Genomic DNA, 16,669 nt, shown 5'->3' on the forward strand with positions numbered 1-16,669 from the left:
TTATATATAAGTAACTATTACTATAATTGTAAAATATAAAAAAATAAAAGTCCTCATGAAATAATTTAATATATTTGTACCAAGAAAACAATAACAGATAAAACACGCTTTTTAAGACTTCAAAGTAGGACTTAATCAATAAAATATATGTATATAAATGATGATACTGAGCAATAATGTTTTACTTAAAAACACTTGTATTCAGTTCAAAGGGATTAAGTCCAAAGTAATCTGACAAAAATTATAATGCTTGTTAGTTCGAGGCCGTTAATTTACCTCTTGGATTTTCCAAAAACATTGTCACAGTTTTCGTTCCATTCGCAATATTAACAAATTTACAATATGGTATATTTTCAGCATCAACACTTTTCGGTTTCGTTGGAGAAACAACTATTAGTTTAGTATTCAATTCAACTGTATTCCTAACTTCACATCCATCACACCATAAATAAAACTTCATACCATACAAACCAAACAAAATTTCAATTTCCTTGTAAAGCTGGTCTATGTTTAAATATTTGTTATCCTTGTCTTTAAGAAGAATACTACCGTAACTTGTTTCAGCACCAAGTCTTGGCGATATGTTTTGAAGAATGACATTTGCCCAAGGATTTGCTGGCATTTCCACATCTTTTCTCCAAGTGATAACCAATTGTAATTGAGAGCCTTTTAATTCTTGAGTTTCTTGGATGACAATGGGCTTAGATGGTGACAAATCTTCAATTGTTTTTAATGGTGCCTTCACAGTGGTTTCTATCAACTCCCGATGGCTTTTAATGATTCTCAATATATCACTAGTTTTGTTAACAGAAAAATAAACATCTACTTCATCAGTAGGCACAAGATGAGCTTTCTTCCTTAATTTTTGAACTCTGTTAATTATTTCCCTTGCAAAGCCCTCATCAAGCATATCTTGATCTGGTGTTACATTAAGCAAAATTAATACATCATTATCACTATGGGCCTCATATTGTTCATTGCCCTTAGCTTGAAATATTATTCTTACTTCTGATACATCAATATGCTGACCAACAAGTTCAACATATCCATTTGCAATTAGCTTTTCACAATCTTCATTGTTGAGATCTTTCAATGCTTGAGTGACTGCTTTAAAATCTCCTTTCAATCGAGCACCCAAAATCTTGTGATCCGGTTCAGCCCTGAGTGTGATACCATACTTTTCTTTATCACTTGATAAAACAACTCTCTTTACATTCATTTCTTCCACGACAAATTTTAATAAAGAGTTAATATCATTTAAGTATGTCTGATCTTGATGAATTATGACCATTTCTGGCAAAGGATACTTGATCGGAATAGTTTTTCTGTCCCTTACTACTCTGCCTAACTCTATAACAGCTTGCATTCTTTCCACAGCCCTTTCAATATCGGAATCTACTAAATCCAGTTTTGGTTCTGGTATCATGTTGAAATGTACACTTTCCAAGGAATCACCAGGCAGCAGCTGTCTTAGTGTCTTATACATGAATTCAGTCAGGAAAGGAGTGAATGGTGCCATTACACGGACCATGTCATATAAGACACCAAACAAAGTATCTAGGGCTACTTGGCAGTCTTTCACACCATTCTCACCCTTTAGTCTTTTTCTATTCATTCTTACATACCAGTTGGTCAAGTTGTCAATAAATTTGGTTAGTCTTGGTACAACAGTATATAAGTGATATGCGGCCATTTCTTTAGTCACAAATTGGATAAGAGATTGTGTAAATGAAGTTATCCATTTATCCATGACATTTACCCTTTCTGCTTTTTCATTGAATTTATATATTATTTTATCTTCCTGAATAATTCTTTCAACATTTTGCATCAAAAATCTAAATGCATTATACCAAGGTAGAAATACATCTTTGATAACATCTCTTACCCCATCCTCTTTGAATCTTAAGTTCTCTGCCTTGACTACAGGGGAATTAATAAGGTATAGCCTTAATGCATCTGCACCATATTTTCTTACTACATCAAGAGGATCAGGATAATTCTTTTTACGCTTAGACATTTTCTGCCCATCAGAAGCGAGAATTAAGCCATTTGCAATCAGGTTTTTAAATGGTGGCTTATTGAATAGTGCAGTAGATAGTACAATCAATGTATAAAACCACCCTCTTGTCTGATCAATTCCTTCAGCAATAAAATTAGCAGGGAAAACTTCTTCAAACTCCTTTTTATTTTCAAAGGGATAATGACACTGGGCATATGGCATAGAACCCGACTCAAACCAACAGTCAAAAACTTCTGAAACTCTCTTCAAAGGTGGTTGACCTGGACGAGAAGATGGAATTTCCAGGTGATCGATGCTCTCCCTATGTAGGTCTGTGATTTCTTTTCCTGTTAGTTCACTTAACTCAGCAATACTGCCCACACATATTACTTCCTGTTTATCACTCGAAATCCAGAGGGGAATTGGTGTACCCCAGTAACGGTTTCGGCTGATCGCCCAATCTCTAGCTTCTCTTAACCAGTTCCCAAATCTTTTTTCTTTTACAGATTCTGGAACCCAATATGTGGCTTCACTTGATTTTAAAAGGTCTTGACTCATTTGTTCAACTCTAACGAACCAAGAAGGTACTGCTTTGTATAGAAGAGGTGTTTCTGACCTCCAACAGAATGGATAACTATGTTTCACTTGTCCTGAATGCACTAATCTATTACGAGCCTTCAAATTTGCAATTATATGTTTATCTGCATCTTTAACATATTGACCTATAAAATCTTTGACTGGGTCTATAAATCGCCCACTTGAATCTACAGGACAAATGATTTCTTGATCTCTAGTAATGATACCATTTGCTAAACAAACTCTAAAATCATCCTCACCAAAATATGGAGCTTGATGAACAATACCTGTTCCAGAATCATCAGTAACATACCCATCTGTCAACACTTGGTAGGCATTGGGGCACTTCCCAATAAAATAGTCAAATATAGGAGTATATTTTAGCCCCTTTAACTTTTCACCTGGGAATTTCTCAACTATTTCAAAATCATCAACATTTTTAAAGATAACTGGAAATCTACTTTCTTGCAACACATACAATGTTCCTGTAGCTTTTTCTTTTACTTTGAGGTAAGTTAATTTAGGATTGACACAAAGACTCAAGTTACTAGGAAGTGTCCAAGGTGTGGTAGTCCATGCTAATAAAGAAAATCCTTCAGCGGTAGGAAAAGTTATTACAACAGTGGGATCAACAACATCTTTGTAATTTTGTCCAGACTCAAAATTTGAGAGTGGAGTAGAACATGCTGTGGAGAATGGCATTACTTTCACACCTTGATAGACTAGACCCTTGTTATATAGCTCCTTAAAAACCCACCATACAGATTCCATAAATGATGGGTATAGAGTTTTGTAGTCATTTTTAAAATCTGAAACATTTTAATGGGTGTAAATTAAACAAATTTAAATAAAATTATAGCAGGGCTTCATAAGGTATTCAAATATAATTACACACTAAAAAATTGATCTTACCTATCCACCGACCCATTCTTGTAATGATCATTTCCCATTCAGTGGCATATTTCATGACGATTTTACGACACTCTGCATTGTACTTATCAATTCCCATTTTAGCTACATCTTCAGGTCCCTTTATTCCCAATGACTTATCAATTTCAAATTCTACTGGTAGGCCATGGCAATCCCATCCAAATCTTCTTTCAACATGGTAGCCCTACAACACATTTCAGAATTTTAGGTAAATAGCCTGAAATTGAAATTGCCCCTAAAAAATATTATAGTAAGTTAGACTCTACCTTTTGATGAGCATATCTTGTGACAACATCTTTGATGGTGCCTGCAAGAATATGTCCGTAGTGGGGAAGGCCTGTAGCAAAGGGTGGACCATCATAAAACGAGTACCTGTAATTTTAATCAAAATTTATGGTGAATTTTATAGCTTTATATCTCATTGCAGTCAGACTCTTGCACCAATAGGTTACCTTTGTTTATTTTTTGATTGCTTCAAACATGTCTGAAAAGCATCTATGTCTTTCCAAAATTTCAATACGTTTTCCTCTTCCTTTGGAAAATCGATGTTCTCAGGAACTCTAATTATTTGACTTGGTAAAGACATGATGCAAGAGTATTTTTCTCATGCCGGATTTTGCCACGCCAATGCCAAAAATCAACATGCAAATCACTTAACACTAAGCTCAAATGCTAATGTCAAAATTGGTTGTTTGTCAGCCATGACAATAAGAAAATGTCATTCGTAATCGTAATCTATGGTTTTTTACAAAATTACAGTCACAGTTACTAGTTATTTAGGAAGTAATAGTTTTTTGATAATGGAAACAAAGAACATTGACCTTTTGTAATTTTTTAAAACAGTTTGTACTTTGTAATTAGGGGGCATGAGACAAATTTGCATTAGTGAGTCACCTCTGTTGAAAAGTTATTGTGTCTCAAGCACCAGATTAGTTTTCTTATTGTAGCCATTTGATAAAATGAATCGTATTATAATGGTTTTATTAAATTTTGTAAAAATTATTAGCATATCTTATTATTTGCCCTTTAAAAAAAAATAGTTATTTAAGTAGTATTATTACAGCTTATTGTAGTAGGCATTTAGGTGAAATAGTTTTTGTATAAAGTAAACTTTGCTTATTGAAAATATAATTTATTTTCATATACATATTAATATTGAAGGCACTAACTACCTAATAGACATTTATAATACCTTATTAAATTTTCAATTACACCTAATTTTAAGGTAGTATTAAATTATCTAATTCATTTTGTATTGATTCAATTTGAAGAAATATTGATTGAAGTTCTGGGTGTGTTAACTCAACCTCCAAGTCATTCCTGGCTCCATTTATTTTCAAGTAAGCTTTTGGCACTTTACATTTTTTATGATAAATAGAGCTTATTTCTGCATTTAATTTCCAAGAAAAATCAGGATCATCATCAAACTGGTCACCTTTATTAGTCAACTCAGTGAGAGTGTTATTTGTTTCTGCTGACCATATTTTTACAAATATATCTGCTTTTTCTCCTTTTAAACCAATATTTGTCAAATCAATTTTTAAATCACATGGCATAAATATATATTTGAAAATCTTTTTAAAAATGTAAATAATAGTTTTTATTGCTAATAAAAGTTGATCTGATTCAACTTTAAAGATTTTTTCTAACTTTCTTCTCTCATCTTCACTAAAAATATTATCTGTTTCTTGGGCTTTTAATTTCATAACAATTCGTTTTAGAAATTGTTCAAACTTTGTTTCTTCTAACGCATTAACCACTGTTAGACCATTGCTTAAACTGAAAAATAAAAACACATTTAACAACTTTGTAAAAGGTACAAATATTTTAAAAGCACAGCAAAAGAGAACTTTAGATTAATCATTTTATGTATACCTTGGTGACACCTTGATCCAATTAGACTCCATAACCATAAAGAAGTCCTAGTTATAGGATAATCATATATTAAATTAAAATCAAAATGTATGTGTACAACAATTCTAAGGTGTTAAAAGTAATTAGATACTTGATGAAACATGAAATAAATGTCTATTTTGGACATATCACTTTCATGATAATTCAAATGCCGTTAGTGTATAAAATCTATCTGGATTCTGGACTACAAAGCTAATGGTAATTATTAAAATTAGTGAAATAAAAATAGTTTTCAAGTTTATTCCTATTCGCACTTCGCAGAAGTTAATAAGTATCTGTCTGCTGTCAAAACTCATATCAATATGGCACTGATATTTCAATTTTCAATAACGTCAGTCAAAAGTATATGGAGCTAATACAAAATATGTAGAAATTGTAGAATAAGGTAATATTTAAAAAAGCACTCATATTTCGTATATAGACTGATCTCTTGTATCTACTTCAAAGCATAGAATAAAATAGTCGATTAAACGTCATACGTCATAGACATTAGAGGCCCTTAAGTTATTTATATATTCTGTGCACCTCTTTTACAAAGACAAACTAGTGCCTACTTTCGTATTGTACGTCAGAGATTTTGGCAGTCCGTGGGTGAACTATTTTCTTCATTGTTGACCTTTCCTAAATCTTAGGTGTAATTATTTCAACATTAGAAGTTATAACCAATACCTTTATTGTCTAGTGTATAATTAATTTTTATTTACGATGGATTCTGAGGACGACACAAAGGATGATGTTGATTCTGGTAACGAGTCCAGTGGAGACGATGTCGACTTTGTCATGGACGAGACTCACAGTACAAGAGAACGACAAACGGAACTTGAAGAATATCCATACGAAGTGCTTTCCACAGAGGAAATTGTTCAACACATGGTCGATTGCATCAAAGACGTTAATACAGTTGTCGAGGTCAGTATGTTAATGGTAAACAATGGTGGGATTCATCATCTGATAAGATTTTTAATTTTTTTTTAAAGTCTAGTCACAAATATATTATTATGAACTAACTTGCTTTAATTTTTCTTTTCTTTGTTTATTGTTAGAAAGATCTTTGTTTTAGATTCATTGTTTGAATGTTTTTTATGGGGTATAACTAAAACTAGGTGAAAAAAATATTTACCTTAATGACTCATTCCTTTAGTCACATAATATGTTTATGACACAAAAGGAATTATTATATACATATATCTTTTGTCTTCTAAACTGGAAATACCATACTATTAATTGTATACCTTATATAATTCATAAAAAGTGAAATTTCTAAATTTAATATTTGACCTACTCAATAATAAACTTTCTCACTAAGTGAGGATTATTAAAGGGTGGAATACAGTTCACTTTTGTGGTAATTATTATTTTGCTTGGTTGTCCCAAATAGTGTATTAAAAAATATTTTAAATTATATTCAACTAAATAAAATTAAACTTATTGTATCTTTGAATAACTTTTAGTAATTATACTGTTACAAAACCTGTAAATTATCACAACTTAATCAACTATAATCTAGAAATAAACAAAAAATATATTGCAGATACCAGCAACAACAACTCGCATACTTCTGAATCACTTTAAATGGGACAAAGAAAAGTTGATGGAACGATTTTACGATGGTGACCAGGATCAGCTGTTTGCAGAGGCTAGAGTTATAAATCCATTTAGAAAACCAGTCATACAGAGGCCAAAGGTGAATGAAAGTGGATTATTTATGGATGTAAGGCATTGCAGGGCTTCAAATAATAGTGTACTCATAGATATTTTAAATTCAGTTTATTTGTGTAGTTGTTTGTTTCTTACTATGTCATAATATTAGCTATTCTATTAAAGGTGTATAGATTAACAAATAGTAATAATATGTATATTATAAATAATTGTATGGATAACCTTCATCAAAACCCCATTTTATTTTCAAGATTATTTCTTAATGATGAAGTAATAGATTCTACAAAGACATTCTTAAAATAAGTAACAAGGACTTTTTCCTTACATTTATTGATTATTTACCGTACTATCAACTTACAACTCACTAGTGAAGGGATACAAATTATCATGTATTCAAAAATATAAGTAAATATGTCTGTTGTGTCCCATATTGCTCATTTTGAATAATGTTATTGTTTAAAACATTGAGATGACTCATAATTTTATCTGCACTGTAAATTTGGAAAATCTGATATGAAATAAATAATTTTCCTTAATTATCTTACATCAGCGGGATTTCACAATCCTATGTCATGTATTGCATAACAAAATATAGTGTTTTATAATTATTAACTTTATCAGCATGAGTCATATTGTACAATTTAGGTCAGGTCAAAATGTTGATTAATTTATGATGTGTTAATCTTACGTAATATTTATTTCAGCAACCTAGACGAATATCCAGTTCGGGAGCTGAAGAATGTGAAATTTGCTTTTCTATTTTACCCAATTCAGTATGTATATTTGAAATCTATTTAATATGTTTAGTTATTTCATAACTATTTGCAATCTTTGACATCATAAAATATCAGTTGAGGATAAGAATGATCAGTTATTGTCGCTATGCCTAATACGTAACTAGGAAATCAAAGATTCCTAAATTACACTCCAGGAGCTAGGGATATGTTATTATTAAAATTTTTGTCTATATCATCATCTAGCTGTACAGTTAGGAATACAGTTACGAATAGAGAATGTTTCCAGCATAAAACTTTTATGTGTATTTTTTTATATACAAGAGTATAATTAAAAAATGCATTTTTTTTAAGATGATGACTGGGCTGGAATGTGGGCACCGATTTTGTACTCAGTGCTGGTGTGAATATCTAACAACTAAGATTATGGAAGAAGGTTTGGTAAGTGTAGTATTTTCAGTCATAATATTTGTTGATTTGAATTCGATTCCTGGGGAAAAAAATTCAAAATCTAACCGACTTTATGAAGTAGCTGATGTTTCTTCATGCTTGATTTCTTCGTAGGGTCAAACAATCGCGTGCGCAGCTCACGCGTGCGAAATTTTAGTGGACGACGCGACCGTTATGCGGCTGGTCCGTGACGCGCGCGTCAAGCTTAAGTACCAGCACATCATCACCAACAGCTTTGTTGAGGTAAGTTTTGTTTTGGAATTCCATGTTTTATGATAAATGCGACCGCGATACTTATCACTCTAGAGTATCATACCTATTAAAAAAAAAAAACAGCGGCACTTCAACCTTTTAGTTCTGGGCCTCAAATAAAACTGTTTCGTGTTCAGTTTATTTTCTAATAGGCGAGTAGGTGATCATCCTTCTGTGCCTGACACACGCCGTCGACTTTTTTTGTAAGGCATACTGATATCACGATGTTTTCCTTCACCATATTATGAGCGAGTGTTAAATGCGCACATAGACAGGAATTCCATTTGTGTACAGCTGGGGTTCGAACCTTCAACCTCAGAGATGAGAGTCGCACGCTGTGGCCACTTCTCTATCATAAATATAATCCATTAGTTATAAACTAAATTAGTCTTATGTCTTGACTGAAGTCTTCTGTAACTAGTATTAGTTTAGTAAGAAATGCTCTTTTCTGTGTTGGAAAGCGAAGACATTAATTACATAAACCCTTTCATTCATACATTTTGATTTCCCTCACTCTTTTGTTTCGGAGCTATTTGTCATTGTTGCTTTTATCTACGAAACGTAGTTAGTTCGCTGCATTCTAATTAAAGTTATAACTACTGTTATGTTTTAACTGCCTGGCTTAACTAGTCTTTGTGCAAGTAAAGTTAAATAATTTAACCAAATGTTTATGTAAGGCGAGTAACAAAGGACTTAGGTTTGATTTGGTGTAATACATGTTTCGGTTTAAAAGTACTGTGCCTTGCCTGTGGCACCTCCTAATAATATTTTAACAATTTGTGGGTCATGTGAATTCCCTTCCCATTGATTTTAATCTCTTTAGTCGGATAAGACGCAATTTATTTTAAAAAACAAATTAAATCTCTATAAAAAAATTCCGTATCACAATGCTCGTTCCCTTACTCCTCCGAAACGGCTCGACCGATTCTTATGAATTTTTTTATTCATATTCAGTAAGTCTGAGAATCGGCTACTATCTATATTTCAAACCCCTAAGTGAAAAGGGGTGTCCACCCCAAATTTATTTTTTTTACTTTTTCAAACATTTTTTTTGGTTTAATTTTTTTTATGATACAGCATACAAATTCATACAACCCCTTATTTTCACCCCTCTACGATCAAACCCCAATTTTTTATTAAAGTAGATAGTTATTTTTTTTAAACTAAAAAAAATGTTTCCTAGAAATAATGTACATGGCAAAACAACGTTTGCCGGGTCAGCTAGTTATTTTATATATTTATAATCATGCAACAAATATCTATTGCCGTTCCTATCTCTCTCTATATCGTATTTATATAATTTTAAAGTTACGTTAAGTTACAACGTAAGGGAGCGTTCAAGTATTACGTCACTCAATTTTTGGAGATTATTGACCTCCATGTAACGTGCCGTAACGTTTTTCTGTACCCAATAGTAAAACGTTTCGTGACCACCCAGTGTCTCTTTATACCTAAAAGTTACCATTATGTGGTGTAAAGTACGGGCAATTCTAAAATATATCGCATATTAACGTTTTACAAAAGGACCCCCCCACCCCTCAAAATTCGTAATACTTGAACGCTCCCTAACTTAAGCTGAGTTGGGCCCATTTTTTGTTAAAGTGATTGTATTTGTATTTCTTTTACATATATATGGGTGTGTACTCTAATCAAATAAACGCATCTCTATATATTAATTAATTGTTTTTAGTGTAACCGCCTTCTCCGCTGGTGTCCATCACCAGATTGCAGCAACGCAATCAAAGTGGCGTACGTGGAGGCAGCCCCAGTCACGTGCCGATGTGGACACACTTTCTGCTTCGCGTGCGGAGAGAATTGGCACGACCCCGTACGATGCTGTCTGCTCAGGAAGTGGATTAAGGTATGCCTATTAATAATTTTATGATAAAAAATTAGGACATTTTTTCGAAGTTCGAATATCTGTCAACATTAAACAATAAGTAGCAAATCGATTTTGAAAAAACTTAAAAGGTTCATTAACTTAGAATCTGATTCAAATGAAAACCTTTGATAATAATTTATAGACTAATATATACACATACATACTTCTAAATGTAAAATTTTAACAAATCTGTACAAGGCTATACATTTTGCTCACTCGGGCTTTCTTAGTTCTATAAGCTTGGCGATTTCCTAAATCATTGCATTCATTCGTTACATAGCAATTAACATTTCATTATTTCGCATATATTAAATTGTTGTACGCGAGTGGTTCATATAGAGTAACAATAAAATCCTCTATTATTTCAATCACTCCATTTTTCCATTAAGCACTCTGATGACCCACTAACCGTACAACCTTCTTTAGGGAGCATTCAAGTATTACGTAACGAATTTTGGGGGGGGCGGGGATCCTTTTGTAAAACGTTACGATGCGGGGCGGGGATTGAATTAAGCGTTATTTTTAATATTATTTTCGACTTTCCAGTACTTTACACCACATAATGGTAACTTTTAGGTATAAAGAGTCACTAGGTGGTCACGAAACGTTTTACTATACTTGGGTACAGAAAAACGTTACGGCGCGTTACAGGGGGGGGGGGGGGGTTTGTGTGTGTCAATAATCTCCAAAAAATGCGTGACGAAATACTTAAACGCTCCCTTAATAAAGTCGGGCAAAATAAAAATCATACTCACAATAAAATTCACATATTATTATCATATTCACAAAGACATATAAAAATTATGTAGGAAGTAATTTAAATAAGTATACTTACGTACTTCGACTTTCCTAGTAAATAGAAGCTATAAATGATAGATATAATAGAATTCCTGAGCCCAGCGATAAGTTTAAAAACAAACTATGTGCTTGTTCAAATGATAAGAATCATCGCTCCTTGTTTTTGAATTTGTGTCAATATTCATAGTTAAAAATATATTGTTATGCGACATATTTAAGACATAATTAGCGCTAAGTGACCATTAATTATAACATTCTTCTAAATTTAAAGATTATATTACTTTTAAAATGTAGAAATGCGATGACGACTCTGAGACGTCCAACTGGATAGCGGCGAACACAAAAGAGTGTCCGAAATGCAACGTGACGATAGAGAAGGATGGTGGTTGCAACCACATGGTATGCAAGAACCAGAATTGTAAGGCCGACTTCTGCTGGGTCTGCCTCGGGCCCTGGGAGCCGCATGGCAGCAGCTGGTACAACTGTAACCGGTATGTTAATTGAAATAAATACACAATATACTATATGTTTGAATAATAAATTATTATTAGTGTTAGTGGGCTTTTTGTGCCCCTAATCTTACCAATTCTGAAACTACCCGTTCAAATTTATGTTTAAGAGTTTTATATGGCAAATTGAGTTTCTTAACTATCGCTTTTTGTTTTATGAAGTTGTATATACAGTTAACCCCCCTATAACGCGTTTTCGTATAACGCTATTCCCGTCCAATAAAACGCAGTGTTTTACCCCTATAACGCAGAGATTTCTCAAGTTATCTGTAGTGTGAAATTTATGATGGTTAAGTCCATAATTCGTTTTGCGTACCTTTGCAAGTGTTTCAATTGTGTTGTTATTAATTTAAACTGATTTTTTTTTATTAAATTCGTGTTCCTAGTTTTTAAATTTTTCAAAAAAAAACTGTTTTTACGAGATTACATCTATTACGCGGTCCGCATCTACCACGCTATAGGGGGATTACTGTAAATGTAAAAAAATCAAAATATCAGAATGTCCGCAAAAATTCTAATAATTTTTAAAATCAATACCCCCTGAATAGTTCAAAAATCTTAGTTATTACAATTGAGTACCAAAACCATATCTTATATTGAAATAATGGACCTTAACTTTGATTATCCCTTACAGATATGATGAGGATGAAGCCAAAGCGGCTCGTGACGCCCAAGAACGTTCCAGGGCGGCCCTCCAACGATATCTGTTCTACTGCAACCGGTACATGAATCACATGCAGTCACTGCGTTTCGAGTCCAAGCTGTACGCCTCTGTTAAGGAGAAGATGGAAGAGATGCAACAGCATAACATGAGCTGGATCGAGGTTAGTATGACTTAAGAGGTACGGTATACACCGGACCGTCTCATATAGGATTTTTGATATACAATCGCCTTTAGAAACATTTATGTCTGATTAAAAAAGTAGCTCTTGAGAACTGGATCGTTAAACTAATTTAGCCATATAATATACTTATTGATTAGCAATCTGTTACCCGAATATATTTATTTTATTTTTATTTATTTATTTAAAACAAGTTACAAAAATTATTAGGGCCGCAACAGGCGGCCTTAACGTTTAAGATATATATTTCTTATATCGATATCTCTTACAGGCAGCCCTTGTAAGGAAAATAACTAAAAAAGAGATACTTAGGGTAAACGAAGTGCAAAACCAAATCAACAAAAATAATATTACTAGTATATTATAATACACAATACAAAACAATGTAATATAATATAAATCCGAGTTAATTATTACCGTGATTTTCTCTTATAACTCAGGAATTAGATTCAGAAAACTCATTACTTGGCAACAAACATATACATATTCTCCAGACCATATATTTGACAAAACATATAATCATTTCCAGGTTCAATTCCTAAAGAAGGCGGTGGACATTTTGTGCCAGTGCAGGCAGACGTTGATGTACACGTACGTGTTCGCGTACTATCTGCGTAAGAACAACCAGTCGGTTATATTTGAGGACAACCAGCGGGACCTCGAATCAGCTACGGAAACGCTTTCCGAATATCTCGAAAGGGATATCACTAGCGAAAATCTCGCCGATATTAAACAGAAAGTGCAGGACAAGTACAGGTTTGTAGAAATATGGTATACGTAAGTTGTGACACACCGAAATTACAGGTTTCGTGCCAGAATACTACGCTCATACAGTGACGCGGGTTACGCGGTGTTTCAATGGAACTTGCCATTGTCATACATGCGTAGAATTTGTAGGTTTGTTACTGCAAAGTGACATGCAAACATATGTAATTTCTGCCCAAGATACCTGCCGAAAATAGTTTATGAATCTTCTGTGCTATCAACCAGGGGCTTTTTTAAGTCTTCAATAACTAACTTAAGATTAAGTCTTCAGTTGGGCTCCATGTCTTACATTGTATTTAAATATTGTTCTAATTCTATAGACTCATGAATTTATCTTTATGAGTCTTTCAACACTGTTATATTTGTATGAGAACTTCAACGCATCCATCTCAAGACTTACGCTCGCTCGAAACTTATGAAAGCGAATTGCGTCCGTTTCACTAATTATTTTTGTTAAAGCATTTCTTAAAGCTATGTTCTCTGGTGCAAAGCAAAGCACAACACTTTCATACAAAAATTTGACGCACACGGTTTTATTTACGTAGAAAAAAAGAGTATACGTAAAAAGTACACATGTCAGAAGTGAAACTTCTGTGGTAAACTAATTTTTTAACTCTTGTTCATATTTATACAAATCTAAAACTTTTGATTTCGAGACTTAGAGGTAGGGAAAAAGAAAGATATGTTAGGAAATTAATGAATTTAATTGTCTTTAAAATATTAAGTGTCGAAAATTATAAATTTGTTTTTTTAATTTACTACTTCTATAATAAAAACACGTGACATTTTAATTTACAAATCATCATTTGAGATTAAAATAAATTATTTCATAAATTCTCTGTAAATTTTAATTTTAAAAATAGAATTTCTATAAGGTAATTCGCCCTTCTCACTCTCTCTCTTAATCGCTTTCTCCTTTTTCTTCGACAAAAACGCTGTACATCTTCGTGACGTTCCGTAAAATTTTTACCCTCCTGCTATAAAGAAGTTTCACTTCAAATTTTGTAGTTATTTGTTTTGTTAATAGCGGTCAGTGAATACTTAATTTATAATATTCGTTTACTGCGCAGTTCCGGTGATGTTTTCGTCGCTAAAGGTGGGCCTTTTTCAGATACTGTGACAGCCGGCGCAAGGTACTCCTAGAGCACGTGCACGAGGGCTACGAGAAAGACTGCTGGGACTACACTGAGTAAATGTTTCTCTCGCACATTATCACACCACACACCAAACACTTCATGCAGATTTTACTAATTGTCTAAGCGATAAAAACCCGTAGGAACCAATAGGTCAGTCCTAAGGGATTCAAACTGAATTTATATAAAGCAAATTTCGGTTATTTATTTTGTCGCTAGTTTAATTAATAAAATTTGTAGACTAAACGGAATTGTGTAAATATAGGCAACGGGTTGGACTTTTATTCGTAATTCAGAGGGAAATTCTTTTTTAATATTGACAACTTCACTTCTGCCTAAACAGTCTTTTAACCTATAATTTAATTATAGGTATATTAAATTTTCGCACTCAAATGTCATAATAATCACGTATTTCGAGCGCTTAGTGCGAGTTGAAAGTGAAACGGAACGGAACTTCGACATATTATGAAACGTTGACCAAACCGTGTCGTTACCATGGTTACCATTTTTTTACACGGAGAAACGTAACCATGGCAACGTACGATCTTTAAATTATGTTTTATAATTAGTCTGCCCGTCTAAGGTTAAAATTCAACTGTGTTTCATTTACAACCAGCATTCAGTACTGTTTGTAACATGACAATCCGATTAGGAATTAGATTGACGTAGAGATGTCATGTTCATCCGATGCGAGCATTGTAACATCATAGTTTTCGCTTGTATAATAATTAATGTAAGAGTATTTTTGTAATATCGGATCTCCCATACTAACATTTCGTATTGTAACATAGATGGTAATAGTTTATTTGTCTGATCTGACTGGAATGGATAAAAATCCGTCTGAGGTAATTTTAGACGTTTTATAGATTAAGAAGACGCTTTATTTTAAACATGCGCTGATATTGCCCTAAAGTTTGTCTATGAATTTTGGTAACATTTATATGCAGTGTCAAGTTTTATCATAAAGCGCATTCTTTTACCTAAATTGTATTTTAGTTGCAATGTAGTTTTTATTCAGGAATGGTATAGTTAAAGTTATTTTATTTTCATGAGTAATATTTTCATTGACTGGTTTAGTTTAATTGATCTATTTTTAACCGGAATTCTCGACTCTCAAAGCTTAAGATTATATGAACAAAAACCCAGGTATAATTTGTATGAAGGATTAAAATGTCTCTTTCACACTCTTACATGATGAGCAAGACGGTATTATATAAAGCTTAAAAAGTCCACAGATTTCGCTTGAAAATTTAGTGCTAATATATGTCGTACATTGTGCGTTATTGCACTGCCAGTAAATGTGTTAGTTGTTCACATAGTGGACTTTTAGTATCGTTTTGCGTCTATTTCAGATGTCATTTATGTCAACTGACATTTGACATATGTCAGAGGGGACTCTACTTTTTTAGTTATTGATGTATGATTGATATATGACTAAAGGAATGTTTGCATTATTATTTCTGAAATAGATGAAACGATACACAAACACACATACATTGTACATATAATGGATGCTGTATAAATTGATATGTTTAATATTCATTATTATATTATGAGCATCTTGTATGTGTGTCTTTTAGGACACAATAATTATCTTAAGACGGAAATAAAAATAGTAACATCGATTTTTTTTATTTTCCTTTCCAACACGTCTATGAAAATTATATCCTTGAAACTCCTTATGGCAGATAACACATCTGATTTGAATATTTTATTTATTACAAAATTATTTATTTTACATTACCGATTAAAGGATGATTCACGCCACACCGTGTCTCGACCGGGCCGTGCCCCGGCTGGGGCACGGTCTAACATTAATGATATACTTTTGTATGAAGTAATTCATGCCTGACCGTTGCTCGGCCGTGCCCTTACCGTGCCCCGGCCGGGGCACGGCGTTGTAATGTCGGTGGGTATTGTTTCCCGGCTCCGGCACCGTCCGGCCCCGGCACGTCGTAACATGAACGTAGGCGCCCGGGCACCCGCAGAGCAGTCAACGTCAAATCTTAGTGAGGGGGTAAATTTTTTACAGCCCGGTGTAACATGAACCACTGTCCCGGCCGGCGCACGGTGGACGTGTCCCGGCCGAGGCCCGGCCCGGTCGCAACACGGTGTACCGTGAATCATCCTTAAGTCTATTTCTAATCCAGATAGACACCAATTGGTTCCATAATCTTGGAATTGGAATTACTTTATTGTTATTAATTTTACGGTGTGGGTGGTGTT

General features: G+C 33.4%; 3 protein-coding genes across 4 annotated transcripts; 1 reads left to right on the top strand and 2 right to left on the bottom strand.

The window, feature by feature from the left end:
* Positions 1-56: 56 nt before the first annotated feature.
* LOC125050386 (isoleucine--tRNA ligase, cytoplasmic) lies at positions 57-4,176 on the bottom strand. Its single transcript, XM_047650219.1, has 4 exons — positions 3,958-4,176; positions 3,772-3,877; positions 3,488-3,689; positions 57-3,384 (listed from the first exon to the last, which is right to left on the bottom strand). The coding sequence occupies exons 1-4, from the start codon at positions 4,089-4,091 to the stop codon at positions 254-256; spliced, it is 3,573 nt and encodes a 1,190-aa protein (XP_047506175.1). The 5' UTR covers positions 4,092-4,176; the 3' UTR covers positions 57-253.
* A 445-nt stretch (positions 4,177-4,621) lies between these two features.
* LOC125050393 lies at positions 4,622-5,781 on the bottom strand. The gene is made up of 2 exons (XM_047650237.1): positions 5,381-5,781; positions 4,622-5,284 (listed from the first exon to the last, which is right to left on the bottom strand). The coding sequence occupies exons 1-2, from the start codon at positions 5,416-5,418 to the stop codon at positions 4,726-4,728; spliced, it is 597 nt and encodes a 198-aa protein (XP_047506193.1). The 5' UTR covers positions 5,419-5,781; the 3' UTR covers positions 4,622-4,725.
* Positions 5,782-5,956: 175 nt separating this feature from the next.
* Positions 5,957-15,860, top strand: LOC125050389 (E3 ubiquitin-protein ligase arih1l). Of its 2 annotated transcripts, none has more exons than XM_047650224.1 (10): positions 5,957-6,328; positions 6,951-7,130; positions 7,783-7,851; positions 8,167-8,253; positions 8,377-8,505; positions 10,205-10,375; positions 11,489-11,685; positions 12,338-12,527; positions 13,075-13,301; positions 14,422-15,860. In XM_047650224.1, exons 1-10 carry the CDS (start codon positions 6,125-6,127, stop codon positions 14,501-14,503), a joined length of 1,536 nt encoding a protein of 511 aa, XP_047506180.1. In that variant the 5' UTR covers positions 5,957-6,124; the 3' UTR covers positions 14,504-15,860. The 2 variants fall into 2 exon arrangements, with proteins under 2 accessions (XP_047506180.1, XP_047506181.1); XM_047650225.1 differs by having other exon boundaries at positions 5,958-6,328; positions 6,951-7,103.
* The last annotated feature ends 809 nt before the right edge of the window (positions 15,861-16,669 follow it).

The sequence above is a fragment of the Pieris napi genome, chromosome 6, assembly GCF_905475465.1.
Source record: "Pieris napi chromosome 6, ilPieNapi1.2, whole genome shotgun sequence".
Taxonomy (NCBI): Eukaryota; Metazoa; Arthropoda; class Insecta; order Lepidoptera; family Pieridae; genus Pieris; species Pieris napi.

What these genes read in the sequence shown, in the direction of transcription:
- LOC125050386 (XM_047650219.1), bottom strand. Translation starts at nt 4,091, where the DNA reads ATGTCTTTACCAAGTCAAATAATTAGAGTTCCTGAGAACATCGATTTT. An exon ending in CAAGATATGCTCATCAAAAG is followed by an intron (nt 3,690 to 3,771) that starts GTAGAGTCTAAC and finishes AATGTGTTGTAG; the next exon opens with GGCTACCATGTTGAAAGAAG. An exon ending in AAGAATGGGTCGGTGGATAG is followed by an intron (nt 3,385 to 3,487) that starts GTAAGATCAATT and finishes AAAATGTTTCAG; the next exon opens with ATTTTAAAAATGACTACAAA.
- LOC125050393 (XM_047650237.1), bottom strand. Translation starts at nt 5,418, where the DNA reads ATGGTTATGGAGTCTAATTGGATCAAGGTGTCACCAAG. An exon ending in TGGATCAAGGTGTCACCAAG is followed by an intron (nt 5,285 to 5,380) that starts GTATACATAAAA and finishes TTTATTTTTCAG; the next exon opens with TTTAAGCAATGGTCTAACAG.
- LOC125050389 (XM_047650224.1), top strand. Translation starts at nt 6,125, where the DNA reads ATGGATTCTGAGGACGACACAAAGGATGATGTTGATTCTGGTAACGAG. An exon ending in AAAGTGGATTATTTATGGAT is followed by an intron (nt 7,131 to 7,782) that starts GTAAGGCATTGC and finishes TATTTATTTCAG; the next exon opens with CAACCTAGACGAATATCCAG. An exon ending in TTTCTATTTTACCCAATTCA is followed by an intron (nt 7,852 to 8,166) that starts GTATGTATATTT and finishes ATTTTTTTTAAG; the next exon opens with ATGATGACTGGGCTGGAATG.